Consider the following 14,813-nt stretch of genomic DNA (forward strand, 5'->3'; position numbering starts at 1 on the left):
TCACACTCTGTGGGCTGCACCCACTGTACAATAAGCCCCAGTGAGATGAACCTGATACCTCAGTTGGAAATGCAGAAATCACCAGTCTTTTGCATTGCTCACGCTAGGAGCTGTAGACTGGAGCTGTTTCTATTTGGCCATTTTGGAACTTTTTTTTTTTTTTTTTTTTTTTTGAGATGGAGTCTCGCTCTGTCACCAGGCTGGAGTGCAGTGGCACATCTTGGCTCACTGCTACCTCCACCTCCCAGGTTCAAGCAATTCTCCTGCCTCAGCCTCCCGAGTAGCTGGGACTACAGATGCGCACCACCATGCCCAGCTAATTTTTGTATTTTTTGTAGAGAGGGGGTTTCACCATGTTGGCCAGGATGGTCTTGATCTCTTGACCTTGTTATCTGCCCACCAGATCCTCCCAAAGTGCTGGGATTACAGGCGTGAGCCACCACATCCAGCCCAGCTTCTATTTTTATTCCCTCTGACCTGTTCCTTCCCCCACAGGTGACTATGAACCTTCTATTTTTTAAATATAAGAAATAAATTTATAATTCTCTTCATGTCTTAGATAAAATCACATATCTCTCTTCACTTCTGAGATAAATGATAGCATACTATAAAAACATAGAATACTTGATGGATTTATGTGTTGTCCTTGCATAGGAGCCATGCTAATCTTCTCTATATCATTAAAATGTTGCTATATGTGCTGCTGAAACAAGCACTTAGGAGATCAAGATTTTACATGGGTAAAAATTCTGGAGCTAGACATGGTCTAGAGAGAGATGGCTTTAGTAGGTGCTACCATAAAGAGTCTTATATAGTCAGGAGACACCATAAAGATGCCAGGTGTCCGAAGAGAGAGTAAGTGGCCTGGGAATGGACCAAAAATATCAAAAGAAGAAGTGAAAAGATGACCACAAACAAACACTCCTACCTGACAACTCAATGTAGGGCCTAGTTCTTCCTCAACCTATGTTCCATTCCTGCCAATATTTATTATATCATGCAATGGATACATAAAGGGCTTTAATATTTTGGGTTTTTTGATGAATTCTTTAGGCACATGAGAGTATAAACACAGAATCCTTCATAGACACACAAAAATGTCCAAGTATTTTAAACTCATACCACCAATTTTAAAATATTCCTTGGGTTCTCTGTTTGAATTTTGCAATATTCAAAGAAATACTGGAGGCAATCCGAATTTTTCTCAAGAGACATACATCTTAGCTAAAAGAAAAGAATAATTATGGTGCTGGGAAAACTGGATATCCATATGAAGAAGACTGAAATTGATCCCTATCTCTTGCCTTACATATAAATCAAATCAAAATGGACTAAAGACTTAAATCTAAGATGTCAAACTATGAAACTACTACAAGAAAATATTGGGAAAACTCTCCAGGGCATTGGTCTGGGCAAAAATTTCTTGAGTAATACCCCACAAGCACAGGCAACCAAAGCAAAAATGGACAAATGGAATCACATCAAGTTAAAAAGCTTCTGCACAGCAAAGGAAACAATAAAAGTGAAGAGACAACCCACAGAATGGGAGAAAATATTTGCAAACTACTCATCTGACAAGAGATTAATGACCAGAATATATAAGGAAGTCAAACAACTTTACAGGAAAAAATATATAATAATCTGATTTTAAAATGGACCAAAGATTTGAATAGACGTTTCTCAAAAGAAGATATACAAATGACAAACAGGTATATGGAAAGGTGCTAAACATCACTGGTCATCAGAGAAATGCAAATCAAAACTACAATGAGATATCATCTCACCCCAGTTAAAATGGCTTTTATCCAAAAAACAGGCAATAAAAAATGCTGGCAAGGATGTGAAGGAAAGGGAACCTTCATACACTGTTGGTAGGAATGTAAATTAGTACAACCACTATGGAGAACAGCTTAGAGGTTCCTCAAAAAACTAAAAATAGAGCCCCCATATGATCCAGCAAACTACTGGATATATACCCACGAGAAAGGAAATCAGTATGTCAAAGATATATACACACTCCCATGTTTACTGCAGCACTGTTCACACAACAGCCAAAATTTGGAAGCGGCCTCTAAGTGTCCATCAGCAGATGAATGGATGAAGAAAATGTGGTAATTATACACAATGAAGTACTACTCAGCCATAACAAAAAATCAGATTCTGACATTTGCAACAACATGGATGGAACTGGAGGACATTATGTCAAATGAAATAAGCCAGGAACAAAAGGATAAACATCGCTTGTTCTCACTTACCTGTGGAATAAAAAAATCAAGACAATTGCACTCATGGAGATAGAAAATGATGTTACCAGAGGACAGGAAGGGTAGTGGAGGGTGGGGGTAGGAGAAAAGGGGGAATGGTTAATGGGTACAAAAAGTAAAAAATAAAAAGAATGAATAAGACCTGGTATTTAATAGCACAACGTGGTGACTATAGTTAATAATAATTTAATCGTATATTTTAAAATAGGTAAACGGGCTGGGCGCAGTGGCTCACGCCTGTAATCCCAGCACTTTGGGAGGCTGAAGCGGGCTGATCACCTGGGGTCAGGAGATCAAGACCATCCTGGCTAACATGATGAAAGCCCATCTCTACTAAAAATACAAAAAATTAGCCAGGCATGGTGGCACGCGCCTATAGTCCCACCTACTCGGGAGGCTGAGGTAGGAGAATCGCTTGCACCCTGGAGGTGGAGGGTGCAGTGAGCCGAAATTGTGCCACTGCACTCCAGCCTGGTGACAGAGCGAGACTCCGTCTCAAAAAAATAAAAAATAAATAAATAAATAAAATAAAATAGATAAACAGGTGTAATAGGATTGTTTGTAACACAAAGGATAAATGCTTGAGGGGATGGGTAGCCAATACCCTATGATGTGATTATTACACATTGCACGCCTGTCCCAAAATAACTCATGTACCCCATAAATATATACACCTACTGTGTACCCACATAAATTACAAATAAAAAAGGATAATAAAATTATTGCCAATCATTTCATACATACTATTTATTATGGAGAAAACATTATTGAGTGACTACTATGTTTAACACTCTGTTAGGTGCTATGAGAGACATAGCATGCATTAGACATAATGCCTGCCGTTGAGAATCTTACTATCTGTGCTAATTATTAACTTATGACTTCTTAAGTTATTGACTTATAACTTATGACTTCTCAGCTACAAATCCATCTTTTTTTCCCTTGCTTTGTTATTCTGGAGCTGGACCCTGTAAGCTGGACCCTGCCAAATTTCTGCTTTGGCAATGGTAAAATGATAGGTTCTGCCAATAGAAGACGATGGAGAGACACTGGGAGGCCAGAGCAGAGGAAAGGACTTGACATTCTTCTTCTGGTAGATGTTTTTGTGTGGAGCCAGTGGATTGGTTTGCAGGGGGGGCCTGGTAGTATTCACCTCTACAGTCCTCACAGTTCAGTTACGGCCCATGCCTCCAGCAAGTTTCTTCAGCACAGGTGGACTACACATTCCTGTGGCAGTCACACATTCTCCTCTAAATTTCTCAGTTTCCTTCTTCTTGTAAGTTCTTCTTCAGCCAAGGTTAGTAGCCATGCCTACAGGAGTACCACTGGATCCCTTAGAGTCCACTCTGCTCCTTTTAGGCATCTTTCACTGGCTAATGGTTTTTTTAATGTTAAATTTTCCCTGTTCAAATCACAGGTATGTTTTTTGTCTACTGATTGGTCCCTAGCAGACATACTATACCATCAAATAAGGAAGAAAAGACAGATGTAAATTAATGTAAATGTGGGGGGAGAAGGGACACTTCAGCTGTAATCACAGCCCAAAGGCCAAAGATCTTCAGAGATGTAAGTCTACAAAATTATCTATTAGTTTGGGTTGTGTTTAGCTGCATATAACAGAAACAGGCTTCAGTGACTTAGCCAAATAGAGATTTATTTTTTTCATGTGACATGAACTCCATAAATAGGCAATTAAGGGCTGCTTACTCCAAAAAAAAGTGAAAAATTCAGGTTCCTACTTTCCAGATTCTCCATCCTTAACGTGTGACTTTTGTTCTTGTAGTTGCAATATTGCTGCCTCCCATCCAGACATTAGATCCGTATTCCAGAAAAAAAAAAAAAAAAAAAGGTAATGGAAAAGAAAGAATGATCCCTTTGAATCTATCCCTTTTCTGCACATTCTTAGGGGCATCACCAAGTAACTTCAACTCACATGTCATTGACCATTCCTAATCATAAGGGAATCTGAGAAGCTCAGCATTTTTTAAACTGGGGACAGATCTCTGTAAGTAAGAAAAAAAGGAGAAAATGGATGTTGGATAGGCAACTAGCTGTGTCTGCCACAAATTGAAAAATTAGGAAATTACTTACATTTGAGATGGGCAAGAATTAGCAGAGGGATTTGATTTCATTTCCATATACTTGTTCATTTTCTTTTCATGTAAGTAGTCTTTTTATATTAATTATACACTATGACATACAATTGTTTTTTCCTCCATAACTAGCATATCTTACCAGAAAAGAAGGACAGAATAACATTTATTTTATTAGGACATTGTTTTCATGTAACTCGTTTATAAAGTTTAGCCTAGACCTAAAGAGGACATGGAGACATACATTTACTCTTAGTTTCTTACTAAATTATTTGTGGCCTGTTTAGTAAATATTCTAGTCCAGTATACTAGATGTCATTAAAGTGGTTAAATAATTTGTAGAACAGTCAAAAATGAAGTTTAAGGACAAAATTTTCTACACTAGAAATTGATTAGCAGAGTAGGTAGTTAGTTGGTAGATCTGGGAGTGTTAGGATCTATTTTAAGAGATACCTAGAAATCTTTTCTATCCGAATCATGCCATCTTTCAAGTCCTAGCTCAAGTTTCTCTTCAGTAAGTTACTTTCTGACCAGGACAGTCTCTTTTCTAATGCAATTTCCCTTAGTGCATCACACAACTTTGTCCTGGAATGTGTAGTAATTTGTATTTTTCTCTAATTTTTTATATACATCAGTCCAATTTCTCATATGCCCCAATTATATTGCAAACTCTTACCTTTTCCCTGTGTCCTCACAATGTTCAAAGAAAGCGCATAGTATTGATTTGAGCTAACCTCAATTGAATGTCCTATAAAACTAGTGCAGGTTCAGGGGCTTTTTTTTTTTTTTGAGACAGAGTCTCGCTCTGTCGCCTGGGCTGGAGTGCAGTGGCCGGATCTCAGCTCACTGCAAGCTCCACCTCCCGGGTTTACGCCATTCTCCTGCCTCAGCCTCCGGAGTAGCTGGGAGTACAGGCGCCCGCCACCTCGCCCGGCTAGTTTTTTGTATTTTTTAGTAGAGACGGGGTTTCACCATGTTAGCCAGGATGGTCTCGATCTCCTGACCTCGTGATCCGCCCATCTCGGCCTCCCAAAGTGCTGGGATTACAGGCTTGAGCCACCGCGCCCGGCCGGCTTTTTTTTTTTCAAAGAGAAATTGATAACAAATTAAAGCCAACAATAAGACACAAAAGCTTTTATAAGAAAAACTAAATATAATAGCCTGGAATATTTTAAACTTATATTTCTGATTTTCATTTCAACAATTTTTTTTTTTATAACACCAGCACGAGAAGGCTGGTGAAACTTTTGCAGGCTATTAATGTTTTTTTTAAAAAAATTTAAGACAGGGTGTCATTTCCATCACCCAGTCTGGAGTACAGTGGTGTAATTTTGTCTCACTGCAACCTCCACCTCCCAGGCTCAAGGGATCCTCCTGCCTCAGCCTCCCAAGTAGCTGGGACTACAAGCGTACACCATCATGCCCAGCTAATTTTTGTATTTTTTGTAGAGATGGGGTTTCGCTATGTTGCCAGGCTGGTCTCAAACTCCTAAACTCAAGTGATCCACCCACCTTGACCTCCCAAAGTGCTCGTATTACAGGCCTAAGCCAGCATACCTGGCCTAAAATGTTCAAAAGTAGATAATTTAAATATCTTTCCATGTAGTCAGTTGGAATTACCTCCCTAAAGTTAATGATAACAATCCTACTATACCTCAATACTTCAAGGAAAGGCAGTTAGTAACCAAAACCTGGGCTTCTTTCTATCTGGTTTGCTATGAGCTACACTTGGAATTTTAAACTGAAATTCCCCATTTTAAGATGCTGCTACTGGATGGATGCGGTGGCTCATTCCTGTAAGCCCAGCTCTTTGGGAGGCCGAGATGGATAGTTTAAGCCTAGGAGTTGGACACCAGCCTGGGCAACATAGGGAGATCCTGGCTTAATAAAAAATTTAAAAATTAGCAGGTGTGGTGGTACATGCCTGTAGTCCCAGCTACTCAGAAGGCTGAGGTGGGAGGATTGTTTGAGCCTGGGAGATCGAAGCTGCAGTGAGCTATGGTCGAACCACTGCACTCCAGCTTGGATGACAGAGCAAGACTTTGTCTCAAAAAAAAAAGAGATGCTGCTACCTCCACATGGATCTCAAAGAAGTAGTGAATATTTAGCAGACAGTGTTTCCTGTTTTAGTTATCTATTACTAAATAGATATTAGCACTTCATAATAAACAACCCTAAAACTTAATAGCTTCAAATGACATTTCTTTTTTTTCTTTTAGTACCAGAGTCCATGAGGCATTTTATTTGTGAATATGTGTTATATCGCTAAAAAAAGAATCCCAGGATTTCCCCTCCTGTGTGTTTTCTTCTGGCTTCTTCATGATCCATGATACCAGCTGAGGTTGTCAGTACAATGAAACCAAACTAGAGGGATAGAAGTAGATTATTCTGACATTTTTCCAGATGTTTGAGTTGCACATCAAATCTGGGACTGATAACTCAACACTTGTTTAGCCTGCCTGTGAGGTTCACAACAATTTTTCCCAGTTCTGTGATCATCAATGATCTCAAATTTGCCAATGTAACCATACTTCCCCATCACAATGAGAAACCGGATGATGATGTTGGAGCACAGCCTAGTAAGAACCTGGCGTTTGCCTCTCCTTTCGGCATTGTTGATGCTCTTGAGAGCATCAGGCAGGACATTCATGTGCACCATTGTGGCGACACAAACAGATAGCGGAAAGACCCAAACGACAACCCTTTCTTTGCTCTTGACACTGTGGGTCAGGAATTTGGGTAAAGCTCATTTGGATAGCTCATTTCTATTCCTCGTGGTGTTGGGAAGGCTTGACGAGAGCTAGAGATCCAAGAAGGCCTCACTCATTTGTGTTGGACACCTCAATTCTCTTTCTCCGGCCTTTTTTCTGTCCAGGTGGTTTCTGGACAGGGCTATATTTGGGAGTGATCTGTCATACTTCTCTTTACTATCAGATTCCTATCTTCATCCTGCCATCGTCACTCAGACTATCATAATCACCCAGTCTTATCAGATATTGCCAAATTATGATGTCATAACTTACTATGATTGTCCCCACTGTCCATGAAAAAACAAAGAAAGGATTAGATACTTCTCAGGGAGTTCCCTGTTCATCTTTAGGGCCTCACTTTAGTCCTCTCATAAGGTACTTTTTTTCTTCAAACTTCCTCAGTGCAAATATCCACCCTCAATCAACACGGGTTGGTGTTACTCCAATTCACTCCCCCTTTTTTTTTTTTTTTTTTTTGAGATAGAGAGTCTCGCTCTGTCGCCCAGGCTGAAGTGCAGTAGCACGATCTTGTCTCACTGCAACCTCCAACTCCCAGGTTCACACCATTCTCCTGCCTCAGCCTCCTGAGTACTGGGACTACAGGTGCCTGTCACCACGCTTGGCTAATTTTTTGTATTTTTAGTAGAGAAGGGGTTTCACTGTGTTAGCCAGTATGGTCTCCATCTCCTGACCTCGTGATCCGCCCGCCCCGGCCTCCCAAAGTGCTGGGATTACAGGCATGAACTACTGCGCCCGGCCTTCACTCCCCTCTTTCTCTTTTTGAGATGGAGTCTTGCTCTGTCGCCCAGGCTGGAGTGCAATGGCGCGATCTCGGCTCACTGTAAGCTCCGCCTCCCGGGTTCTCGCCATTCTCCTGCCGCAGCCTCCCGAGTAGCTGGGACCACAGGCACCTGCCACCACGCCCAGCTAATTTTTTGTATTTTTTTTTTCTTTTAGTAGAGAAGGGATTTCACCGTGTTAACCTGGATGGTCTCCCATCTCCTGACCTCGTGATCCCTCCGCCTTGGCCTCCCAAAGTGCTGGGATTGCAGGCATGAGCCACCGTGCCCAGCCACTCCCCTCTTTCTATAATGCAAATCTTAGGATGCAAAACCAAGCAAAGTCTGAGTTAATCTATCTAGAATAGCACCGTGGAGTCACAGCCATGTTCAGGCCTCTCCACAGAATAGACTAGGCTGGATTTCGAAACCTATGTCTCTCCCTGCCATAGCAAGTACTCCATATGCAACTTGGAAGCAGCCACTATGGATCTTGGCTTCTTTCTTGCTTCCTCCTCAATAGTTACTGCCACTGATTTAGTGCTAAAGAAATAGGAACATCACTTAAAATCATCTCTACAGGCCGGGCGCGGTAGCTCCAGCCTGTAATCCCAGCACTTTGGGAGGCCGAGACGGGCAGATCACGAGGTCAGGAGATCGAGACCATCCTGGCTAACATGGTGAAACCCCGTCTCTACTAAAAAAAATACAAAAAAACTAGCCGGGCGTGGTGGCGGACGCCTGTAGTCCCAGCTACTTGGGAGGCTCAGGCAGGAGAATGGCGTAAACCCAGGAGGCAGAGCTTGCAGTGAGTGAGCTGAGGTCCGGCCACTGCACTCCAGCCTGGGCGACAGAGCGAGACTCCCTCTCAAAAAAAAAAACCATCTCCACGCATAAATCCACTTAGAATAATTTTTTCCCCTAGAGGACATATTATTGAAGTACAGGGCTTTATTGTTTATTCTACTGCAGACACCACAGGACACCATGTTCTTCAGGTTAGAATTGAGTACTTGAGAAACTATATGAATAATTGCTTGTTGAACTGTACACGTGAATTATCTCTATTTTCCAGCTAACGATTGAGCCTAAAATTATTAGTATTTTTGTAATTTTGAACCATGTGCATTTGAAGTTGGATTAGTGACAAAGCCTTATTCATTTTTCAAGTGTTAGTTCCGAGGGCTTCTCCCCAGCGTTGCTGCTAGATAATACTGCACCTTTGTGCTAACGAGTAAAAAGCTGATCCTCTGGGTTGATGTTGTCTCATGCCAGGGCTCTAGGCAGAGTGGGCTGGTGTTCAGTCCCCAGCCATCTTCTTAGCAGGGCATTCTAGATGTTTAATCTTTTATGTTGACGTGTTGATATCACTTCCATTAGCCATTTGTTAGAATTACTAAATTAAATTTACATAATTCAAGGATCTAAAAAGACCAGAATTTCAGTCAGAGTCATTTTTCTGAGATATTTCTGCATTCCTCTGAAGAAGATAATTTTTGTTCAAACTTAACAAAAACAGGTGTTAAAATTGAGTAGGTTTTGAGAATACTCAGACTTTTTTTAGTCTGAAGCCCTACATGAAATACATTACAATCCCTTAAATCTTCCAATCTTAGGGCTAGAAGAAAAGTTGAGCACCCTCACTTTACCCAGAGGCAATATTGTGTCCCAGATGACAAAGCTCTTAGGTCTACTCATTTGCTTATGGCTCCACCAGTACTTCTAGGTCAGGCCCTCTTTCACCTGAAGGATTAGCCATACTTCTGGAACCATTTTCCAGGTTCCTTGAAATAAATACCTTCACTCTGCTGGGGACCCTAGTTTCCTGTTAAGTAGTAAATGACCCTTCTTTCCTCCCGCCAGCCACAGTCCTATTTCACAGAGGAAGAGAATGACCAGCAAAATCAACTTCTACTACAGAGAAGTAGCAACTGATAAAAGGCCAAATCTTACAACGTGAAGAAAAAGACCCACTATCCCGCAGCCAACTCATATCAAAAGTTAATCTGTTTAGTCCTCTCTGCCGGGGCTAGTCTACAGTTTTTCTTTTTATCTCTCTCTTACCACTCACTGCCTGCCCAGTCACCAGGTGGTTGTCGTTGTCCTTCCCGGCTAGTTGCCAATAAAGTTGTTACAAAGTGACCTTGACTAGCTTCCTTGGTGCACCCGAAACCCCGCCTTCTTCATCCGGGTGCTGCGGCGCGAATAAGAGCTGGACCGCGCTTGCGCGCTCAGTCCCATTACTTCGACCTCTGCCGCCGCCGGTGCCGCAGCTATCTCTCGGGAAGGTAAGTGGAGGGCACAGGGAGCCCGGCCTGGTCAGGGCGGAGCGGCGCCCAATAGGGACCCATTCATTGTGCCGGCGCCTCACTGGGCACGGGGCCCAAACTGACGGCGTGCACGGGAGCCTGCGGGGCCTGGGTGGGAAGGACAGGCCCCTGGAGGGCACTTGACCTTAAGCCTCTTTGCCTCCGCAGAGAGAAAGAGGGAGAGGAGCCCACGTCACCTGTCACCCAGTGTCTCCAGCCGCGCGGTCCCGAAGAGTGTAAGATGTTCGCCTGCGCCAAGCTCGCCTGCACGCCCGCTCTGGTGCGTAGCCCAGGCAGGGCCGGAGGGATTGAGGGCTGGGCCGCTTGTCCTGGAGCGTCCACGTTGTTGAATGGGGCAACCCTCAGGCGGGGCACACCGCCCTCCGGGAACGGCTGTGTCCTCACCCATTGACCCATTGCCGTTTTCTTCCTTTCTTCCTAATCTTAGGGCATCTCAGCCTTCTCCTCGCCACTAGGGCGAGGCAGAGCAGCCGAGGCCTAGCTGTCAGGCCTTACTCGGTGTAGGTCAAACTCTCCTGTCCTTAGACCCGGAGCGGCCCTTTCCCCCACCTTCTCTCAGCTTCTCTGTTGGATTGGGGTCGACGCGAAGGTTGGAGTACTGCAGAGGATGTAGGGGGCCGCTGAGGCCTAGTTCACCTCAGCAGTGCTTTCCAGTGCCTGTCTGTAGGTCAAACTCGTTGCTGCAGAGGGAGGGACTTTGCCTTTCCGTGTGGGGGCGGAAGAAGGTGGTGGGGGAACGAGCCCAGAGTCTTTCTTCCTGCCTCTGGAGTATTATTTTCATAACAATTTTGCAGGCTTTAAGTGAGTCTAAATCTGGAGGATTTGTCTTAGACAATCAGATCTTGGTTCTGAAGGGTTTTTCTGTGACCTTAGTTTATAGACACTCAAGGGCAGAGAAGTTGGACCGGAATATGTCCTTATGGTCAGATATTTCACAGATTATTCTTAAACTGATGTAGAATTGCTTAAGTTCCTTTTTTAGACACTTTTTTTTAATGATTAATGGTCATATAGAAATATCTTTGAAATGGTCAGGGCTTATATTAACTGCTGGGCTATTTTGAACGATGAATGTTTATAGTGACACTACTAATATACTTGTTGGTCCACTTAAAATTGCCAAAGAATGTGTGGTATCTATTGCTTTTTTCTGACTTGACTTATGGCGCTACAATAATGGAAATGTCAAAAGCAGTTCTTACTCTCTTTGTAATTAATTGTTACTAGAAATTTTATTTAAGGTAGCAAGCTTTACAATTTCATTAGCATGAAACTTTATTAAAATTACTTCATGCATTAAAAGTGACCAAACAGCGAAGAGTCAATTCAGAAGTCTCTGATTCATTTTTACTGCTTGCTTTTTTAGAATTCATGGTACCAGAAAAGTCATTGAAATCTTACCTGTATTCTTTCTTAATATTGGAATTCTTTTTTTTTTTTTATCATTAATAGATCCGAGCTGGATCCAGAGTTGCATACAGACCAATTTCTGCATCAGTGTTATCTCGACCAGAGGCTAGGACTGGAGAGGTAATAGTAGCAATAATTGAAATTAGGTAACACTACCAAGTAAGGGTAGGGTTTTGATTAGAGTGAAGGAAAAAAACTTTATAAGAGTTTGAGGGCAATTCTTTTTCACCCTTTTATCCAAAAAACTAGATGAGCCAAGTAGAGAAATTTCTCTATCCAAAACTTGACCAAGAAATATTGTAGTACTTATATTCAAGTCTTATCGATTTAAGTTGCCTATATTTAAAATTATAATAGCTACAGTTATTGAAAAATCTGCTGTATTGGGCTGGATGCGATGGCTCACACCTGTGTTCCTAGCACTGTGGGAGGCCAAGGCGGGAGGATTGCTTGACCCCAGCAGTTCGAGCCTATAGTGAGCTATGATCACACCACACTATACTGCACTCCAGCCTGGGTGACAAACCAGGTGAGACCCTCTCTTTAAAAAAAAAAAAAAAAAAAAAACCCTACTTTAAAAGCGTATTTATATATGTTGTTTCTTAATTTTCAACACGCTTTTAAGATGTAGATATTGTTATCCCTATTCTGCAAGAGTGAGATTATTCTAAGCTCTTGATTTGCCTCTTTACACTCAGCTACAAAGTAAAAAAGTAGTTATCATTTTGACAGTATGATACTTAATTAAAATAGCTACTTGTGATTACTGATAGACCTTTACCTTTATTTTCTGTTTTCTAGGGCTCTACGGTATTTAATGGGGCCCAGAATGGTGTGTCTCAGCTAATCCAAAGGGAGTTTCAGACCAGTGCAATCAGCAGAGACATTGATACTGCTGCCAAATTTATTGGTGCAGGTGCTGCAACGGTAGGAGTGGCTGGTTCTGGTGCTGGTATTGGAACAGTCTTTGGCAGCCTTATCATTGGTTATGCCAGGTAATCATTTCTATCCCTAAATAAGTAAGTTTAAGAGCATGCTTGCAATAGTTGGAAACTTAGCTACTGAAATAATAGCTACTTTGCATTAAGTGCTCACTCTGTGTCTTGCATTACATTTAAAGGGCTTTGTATGCATTATCTCACTTAATTCTCATAACAGCATTTGGGGTACTATGAGAATAACACCTATGAAGGTCTAGAGACACAGAGATCACATTACTTGCCCAGGTCATAGCTAGTAAATATCAGAAAATGAATTTTAACTACATCTGACTTAAGAGTCTGCATTCCTAATTGTTAAACTATTTTGGGACTAAAATTACTAGAGCACATTCCTTAAAAGAATCAATTTATTTTATTTAAGACCTAAACTGTCAGATCTTAAAAGGTACAGACCATATTTTCAGAGGGGTAAGAATGTCAGAACCCATCAAAATGAATGAAAAGTAACCATTTATATTGAGAGACAGCCCCCTACCTTTACACCATATTATCAGAATTGAGGAGACTAGTATAAGAGAGATCTAGGCAAATTCTCTTCCAGCAGACTTTTCAGTTTACAAAAAATCCCCACACTAGTAATCTGATTCTTTAACCTTTACCAAACATGTTGAAACTAATATTTCAAAGTAACAGTCATATGTGGTCTCTTTTAGAAACCCTTCGCTGAAGCAGCAGCTGTTCTCATATGCTATCCTGGGATTTGCCTTGTCTGAAGCTATGGGTCTCTTTTGTTTGATGGTTGCTTTCTTGATTTTGTTTGCCATGTAACAAATTACTGCTTGACATGTTGGCATTCTTATTAATTACGGATGTAATTCTGTGTATCTTACTGTGACTCCGAAAACTGTAGTATTGGTGTCATGGAAATGTACGTTATTTCCAAAGTCATTTCATTAAAGATGAAAACTTTAATTTCTTCTGTGATTTGTACTTACACTAAGTTTAGATTATCACAAAGAAGAATGTGCATTCAGACAGATGCTGTCCAATTCAGAGGAAGCTACAGCAGTTGCTCCACTGATGAAAATATCCCAATGTAATTTTTATGGGAATTCTTTTATATAGTGTTCTGCATATTGTAATTCATAGGACTTTTGTTTATTCATATAAAGGATAAATATTTGGGTGTTTTGAGCTTCTATAAAATACGGTTAATTAAAGATAGTTAATACTCAAGACGGTCTCGTGTTTTTAAGGTCTAACATCAGTTAGAATACTTCAAATCAGAATCACCTTCCAGGCGGTTGGTTCTAAAAATAAATCACGTCAGCTTTTTAGGAAATGAAGCCTTAAGCTGGGAGGTAATGTGATTTTTGTTTTTCAGTCAGTCTCACATTAAGCAATTGTGTGCTTATAATGAATCTTCCATGTCTTTTCAGAACAGGTTCAGTCCAACTAGCAGCTAGTTTCTTATTTGGACAAGACTATTAAAAACCAAATATCAAAAAGTAGACTGAATTGGCTAGATTTTTACAGCCAAAAGTTGCTGTAAGGCAGCATTTATCACTGTTGCTAACATGTTTATAGTGGGAGTCTTGGGGATGATAGCTGGTTCAAGAGTATTTTGCTGCTAATACTTTATGTTGCTTCTTGGTCAAACTTTTCCCATTCAAAGGAAGGTGGTGCTACTATAGACAGTTTTTCCCCTAGCAAATGTATTGTACCATAATATCTATCATCCAAGTTTCAGGGTTTTTTGAAAGTTGATAATTAGGAAAGTGACATTTTACTTTTTTAGTGCCCTTTGCCTGTTTGATTTCCATTGAGAAAGAGCAGTCAGTTACCAAAGTTTCTCAAGTGTGGGAAGACTGCCTCCATCAGAATCAGTGCTCGTTGAAAAAATAAAAATCCCTAGGTTCCAGACCTACTGAATTGGACTCTTTGGACATGAGACTCAGCAATCTGCATCTTTAAAAAGGCTTCCCAAGTGATTTTTGTGCATACTGTTTGAGAATCACTAAGTTACACATACGCTACCTTCTATAAAGTGAAATGAGGCCCCAAAAAGCTAAAAAGGTAGAGCTGCTGCCACGTTTTTAGTTGATTCATCATCTAGTCTATATCACCTAAAAGAATTAGGTATTCAAACAAAAACCTGTATACAAGTATTCATAGAAGCACTACTTACAAAAGTCAAAAGGTAGAAACAACCAAATGTCTATCAGCTGATGAATGGATAAGTAAAA

At 41.0% G+C, this 14,813-nt stretch overlaps 1 protein-coding gene, 1 long non-coding RNA gene and 1 other non-coding gene across 4 annotated transcripts; 1 reads left to right on the forward strand and 2 right to left on the reverse strand.

Moving 5' to 3' along the window:
• Window positions 1–609: 609 nt before the first annotated feature.
• Window positions 610–716, reverse strand: LOC117095445. The gene has a single exon (XR_004441988.1). It is a non-coding gene; the product is annotated as a U6 spliceosomal RNA (small nuclear RNA).
• Window positions 717–4,099: 3,383 nt separating this feature from the next.
• On the reverse strand, window positions 4,100–10,102 carry LOC117094832. Its single transcript, XR_004441695.1, has 3 exons — window positions 9,973–10,102; window positions 9,107–9,310; window positions 4,100–4,267 (listed from the first exon to the last, which is right to left on the reverse strand). It is a non-coding gene; the product is annotated as an uncharacterized LOC117094832 (long non-coding RNA).
• Window positions 10,058–13,800, forward strand: ATP5MC3 (ATP synthase membrane subunit c locus 3). Of its 2 annotated transcripts, none has more exons than XM_033231060.1 (5): window positions 10,058–10,174; window positions 10,364–10,475; window positions 11,669–11,746; window positions 12,428–12,621; window positions 13,281–13,796. In XM_033231060.1, exons 2-5 carry the CDS (start codon window positions 10,437–10,439, stop codon window positions 13,393–13,395), a joined length of 426 nt encoding a protein of 141 aa, XP_033086951.1. In that variant the 5' UTR covers window positions 10,058–10,174; window positions 10,364–10,436; the 3' UTR covers window positions 13,396–13,796. The 2 variants fall into 2 exon arrangements, with proteins under 2 accessions (XP_033086951.1, XP_033086953.1); XM_033231062.1 differs by having other exon boundaries at window positions 10,125–10,174; window positions 10,347–10,475; window positions 13,281–13,800.
• The last annotated feature ends 1,013 nt before the right edge of the window (window positions 13,801–14,813 follow it).

Source organism: Trachypithecus francoisi, unplaced genomic scaffold, assembly GCF_009764315.1.
Source record: "Trachypithecus francoisi isolate TF-2019V2 unplaced genomic scaffold, Tfra_2.0 Lachesis_group13, whole genome shotgun sequence".
In the NCBI taxonomy this organism is placed as follows: domain Eukaryota; kingdom Metazoa; phylum Chordata; class Mammalia; order Primates; family Cercopithecidae; genus Trachypithecus; species Trachypithecus francoisi.